At 35.9% G+C, this 5721-nt stretch overlaps 1 protein-coding gene across 1 annotated transcript in view; it reads right to left on the minus strand.

Annotated features, from left to right (window-relative positions):
- AGTPBP1 (ATP/GTP binding protein 1) overlaps positions 1–5721 on the minus strand; it is a 177147-nt gene that overhangs the window by 147006 nt on the left and 24420 nt on the right. The window contains exon 3 of the mRNA XM_008573809.1: positions 1080–1147. Within this exon, the coding sequence (XP_008572031.1) occupies positions 1080–1147 (68 nt within the window). The remainder of the gene's footprint in view (positions 1–1079; positions 1148–5721) is intronic.

Below are 5721 nucleotides of genomic sequence, written 5' to 3' on the forward strand. Positions count from 1 at the left end.
GGCGCACTGGATAGTGCGCCGCTTGGGAAGCGCGGCGGCGCTCCCGTCCGAGGGTTCGGATCCCACATACAGACTGGTTCCCGCTCACTGGCTGAGCGAGGCGCGGGAGCAACACCGAGGCTTGCGATCCCGTTGCCGGTCCCCGGTCCGGTACGGGGGCAACACTGAGGGTTGCGATCCGTTGCCGGACACGGAAAAAAGATAAAAAACAAAAAACAAACAAAAAAAAAAAAAGTTCGTCGAAAAACAGAACTGAAAGATAATATGAATCTTTCCATTAACTTTTTAAAGTACCCTTGTATTTTCATTACTGGAGCTTTGTAATGTTCTTTGATATTTGGTGGGGATAGCCCTTTCTCACTTCTCTTCTTTTTCAGAAATGTCCTCTCTATTTTTGCTTTTTTCCCCATTTGAACTTTAGATACAAAACTATTAGTATTTTTATTGAGATTGCCCTAAACTAACACATCAATTTAGGGAGAAATGACATCTTCATGATGCTAAGACTTCCTATTGAAGAACATGTACTAATTCCCTTGTTCTTAATAAGTGCACTGAATAAAACATCCAATGCTAATTCTTAATACACCCTGCTGGTCTGCCCAAAATTTTTATGTTGGCATAGAAATTCAATTACCATCAATATAATATATTCAACCAATATATGTAGTAAAACAAATCACAAATGTGCATCGACTAACACCATATAATAAATAATAATTTCCAATGCTGATCATTTATTTTAAGCTAAAGATTTATTTCCAGCTAATGTTTTATTTTCTACTACCAATTAGAAGGGCATGTTAACATTAAAATTTACAGTTATCATTAAAACCATAGGGAAATATACCTAGATGTTCACCTAATATATATTAAAATTTTATGCCACTATTCCAAATAATAATTTAAAACATAAAATATGCTTTGATTCATTGGCTATGCCTCTAAGGTAAAAATTTTACAGTTCATCATATATATGGGGGCTTTTTTCTTCAGCACTGCTTGGTCTTAGTAGTTACATAATTAAAGCCTGTTAATGATGGGGTTTTTTTGGTTTGGGGGGGTTGGGGTTTTTTTACCTCTAATGTTGACAGCAGAACTTCCATTCCTGTAGAACCTTTGGCTGTCATTTCTCTCCTTGTTTTTTCTGAAAAGTAGAAAATTTTTTTCTAAAACGTGAACAAAAAAAAGTATACATAATTTTGTTACATATAGCTAATACAGGATCGACATGTCTTTATTGGTCCAGTAAACATTCTAAATCAGTTCCTAGATATTCCTCCTTATCGTGTTGCTAATTCTATTCTATGGAGACTTCCAGATTTCTGTTAACAAGACCTCTTTTGCATTTCATCACAGCTCCTATCATAGACTAAGTGAGTCCCTGTCAGTCCATCTAAAACCTTAAATCTAATAATTCAGTACAGGTGCCAGAACTGGAGGTGAGGTAGGAGTTGTAATGGCAGGCCTCTTTCTTCATCTTTACAAGTAGAACTAGAGACAATTAATCAAAATGAGTAAAAGCAGAAATCTAGTAAAATTTTCAAATGTTTTGATTATATTAATACTATTTTAAAATTCTGAATCACACAAAAATAAACAAAACTAAGGAATACCTACTTCTGTAAAAATCTGGAAACCAGATCGCCCAAATGATTCTTTTCCTATCACTGGGATGGGAAAAAAAAAAATATATATATATAAGATATTTCTATTATTTAAAGATTCCTGAAGCTTCTTCACAATTCTTCTCCTTAGATTAACAAGAGAAGAAAAGTATATCATAAGCCAACTTTTAGCAAAGAAACTAACATTTACTATTCCATGTACTTTACCTACAATGTCTTATTGATGCCTCACTTTAACCCTCTGGGGGAAAAATTATTCTTGTCATGGATCAAAACTTTGAGTTGAGAAAAAAAATCTGTATCAAGTCACTGAGCAAATAAGTTAAGCAGACTAGGTGACCCAGGTGTTCCTAAACCCAAAGCTTATGGTCTTTCACTAATTTAATGTGCTTCTAAAAGAGTCACAGGAATCATTGTTTAGCAGGATTATTACACAAGAGACTCGGTGCCCCTATCAACCTTCTCACACCTGAATACTAATGCCAGAAATTCTTTTAATACAGGATAACAATGCCATTCACTTCACATTTTGAGATTTAAGAAACTGAACACAAACAATCCACTCTCATAACAGTACATATCCCACAATAAAGTTCAAAAGACTGGTACTACCAAATTCAATGTTGCACACGAAGGTAATCAAGGTAGTTCAAGAGCAGAGCAAGAGCACTGAGGCCCTGATGAGAGAAAAATATCAACACAGATGGGGAACAAAACCTCAAGCTATACCTTCAGAAAAATCACATTTTTACCCAGAGCAAATCCCGTTCCATTACCTAAGTCTGACATTCATTTGAAAATTAAGTTACTCTAAATTAGGAGTTACTAAAGAGAGGGACATATGCAATACAGAGAAGTTATAGTGTAAAGTTATTTATGGCAGCTATCAATACCTACCTACAAAATAAATATACTACGTCAAAATTTATTTATTTATTTTTTTTTTTTGTCTTTTATCTTTTTTCCATGTCCGGCAACGGATCGCAACCCTCAGTGTACTTATTTATTTTTTTTTTTGTCTTTTATCTTTTTTCCGTGTACGGCAACGGATCACAACCCTCAGTGTTGCCCCCGTACCGGACCGGGGACCGGCAACGGGATCGCAAGCCTCGGTGTTGCCCCCGCGCCTCGCTCAGCCAGTGAGCGGGAACCGGTCTGTATGTGGGATCCGAACCCTCGGACGGGAGCGCCGCCGCGCTTCCCAAGCGGCGCACTATCCAGTGCGCCACCGGGCAGGCCCAAAATTTATTTTTAAAACAACAATCTCATGCTATCATGCATCATCTCACGTCCAGTTAATGAACTTTGTTAAATTTACAGAAACCTAAGATCTTTCAAGATAGAAACTCTCATAACGGACATGAAGATCTAAAACACTGCTCATCTCCGCTCCCTACTGCCACGTTGCTAATGCTAAAAAGAAATGGCAAATTTCTTTACCTATAAAAAAGGAAAAGCTCATTAAAGTTAGTAAAACTCGATTCTCATATTTAAAAAGAATACGAATCCTCTGACAACCCAAACTGTCCTTCACCCTTTCCCCAATCCAGCTGCCTCCACCAAAAAGTATTAAGTTGTAAAAGAAAATAACATATTGTTTCAAATATCTAATGTATCCTTGATGTAGTATTTTCAAGTAAGACCAATGACTTAATATTAAAGCCAAATTATTTGTCAATATTAATATCACATAGAATATTCAGAAGATAGAAATCCCCACTACTAAAAACTACTAACAATTATATTTTTGCCTTCATTGGGGGGCGTGGGGAGGACTCTCTTCCTTTGAAGACAGTACAATGCAGCCTCTAACTCTCCTTGTTATTAACATCTACCATCATCGTCTTCACACCTCACACTAAATGCAAACTACGTGTTACACTAACAGTTTTCTGCTCTACTCCAGACTCTGTCATGATCTTGGGAGACTTTAATGTCAATGTGGATAATTCAGTCAAACACCTAGTTCCTAGTTTCTTGACATCAAAACAAAATCCTTCCTGCTGTACTCCAATTTATCAACCCTCTCAATGGCCATTCTCAGGACCTCAAACTGGTCCACCTCTTACATCTTAACCTCTAATCTCCCACTTTCAGAACATGATCTCCTAACATTCCTACTCCTCTTTCCTTATGAAGACTATGTAAACCTGTCACCTTCATTGAAACTTCTAATTCATCAACTATAGCACAATATCAGTTCTCTCCATACCTAGCTTTGATTTCAGGCCCCCCCTGCAACTCTCCCACCAAAACGCTTATACAGAATTGAATCCCAAAATGTGTCTTTTCTACTGCTACATGAATGAAAAGTAATGCCACAAGAATTTTTTCTCAAACTTGAAGACTGTTGGTACCATAAAAGTCACAATTCCAACCTCATTTGGGAACACAAAACTGCTCCTTTCACTACTCATATCCATTACCATCTGCCCCACCACAGCCCACAGCTACTCCAAAATTTATACCAGTCCTCAGTTGTTCCTCTCCATCTCTGAACTTCTATTCCAAACTCTCAGCACCTACATTTTTCCTCAATGAATGAAGCAAAGTAATCAGAAACATAGACAACATTTTACAAATAATGACCAAAATTCTTGACAATCTTGCATTCTATTCCCCAGTTTGTAGGAGACAAAGAAGTAGGGGTTGAGAAGACGTGTCCTTTCCTCTATGTTCTGAATCTCATCCTTTCTACCTTCTCATGAATCTGTATCTTCAACCTCAAACAACATACTGGCTGTTCCCCTTCAATCAATAACTGTGTTTTTTATTATTCCACATATGAAAAAAACCTTGTTTTACCTTGCTTCTCCCTCTATTTCCCTTACTTCTCTTTCTTCCCCAGTAAAATGCCTTAAACAAGTTCTCTGTCATTATTTCATTTGCCACTCACATTACAACATACTACAATCTCACTTCTAATCCTACCACTTGAAAGTGCTCTTGTTGTGGTCAATAATTTGCTAATTGTCAAGTCAAAAAGACCATTACTTTAACTCGCCTCCCTATGGTACTCAACATTGTTGACTACTGCTTTCCTCCTCAGCTTTTTTTAATACAATCCTTCCTAGTTGTTAACACTGCTACATTCCTTCAACTCTTCCAACAATCCAAATGTTGGATTTTAACAGATTTTTTTTTTTTTAATTTTTTTTTGGCAGCTCGCCAGTACAGGGATCCAAACCCATGACCTCGGTATTATAAGGCGGTGCTCTAAACAACTGAGCTAACCGGCCAGCCCAACAAATATTTTAAAGCAGCTATTAAAATTATAATAAATGACATTAAGGAAAATAAGTTCACAATGAATGAAAAGATAGGAAGCCACAGCAGAGAAAGAGAAACTACAAAAACAAAAGAACCAATGGACATTTTAGAAGAGAAAAATATAATATCTGAAATAAATTACCAGATAGTTTAATAGCAGAATGCAGGGGAAAAAGAAAAAAGGCAGTGAACCTGACAACAGAAGAATAATAATTATCCAATCTGAACAACAGAGAGAAAAATATGAGCCTCAAGGACGACTGAAACAATATCAAAAAATATAACATATGTATAATTATAGTCCTGGAAGAGGAGAAGAACGAATAGGTAAGAAAAAAATTTTGAGCCAAAATCTCTAGGAAAGAATAAACAGCTTCAGAAATGGTAAATATCTCTGTAAATATAAAAATTACTTTTTCTTCTTCTTAATGTCTTTAAAATACATGACTGGGTAATGCAAAAAACTTCCCAAATTGGCAAAAGACGTAAATTTACAGATTGAAGAATCTCATTGAATTCCAAGCAGGATAAATATGAAGAAAACTTCTAAAAAAAAAAACTAAAAAAAAAAAAAAAAAAATCCTGAAATCAGCCACAGAAAAATGACACATAACACTCAGGAAAACAAAGATTCAAACGACAGCAAACTTCTCCTTTGAAATTATAGAGGCCATAAAATAGCAGAAGCACTATTTTAAGTGTACTTTAAAGTGCTGAAAGACAAAAACTGACAACCCAGAATTCTATATCTAGTAAAAATATCCCTCAAAAATTAAGGTAATATAAATCCATTGTCAGATAAAACAAAACAAAGCAAAACAAA

The sequence above is a fragment of the Galeopterus variegatus genome, unplaced genomic scaffold (assembly GCF_000696425.1).
Source record: "Galeopterus variegatus unplaced genomic scaffold, G_variegatus-3.0.2 Scaffold965, whole genome shotgun sequence".
Classification (NCBI taxonomy): Eukaryota; Metazoa; Chordata; class Mammalia; order Dermoptera; family Cynocephalidae; genus Galeopterus; species Galeopterus variegatus.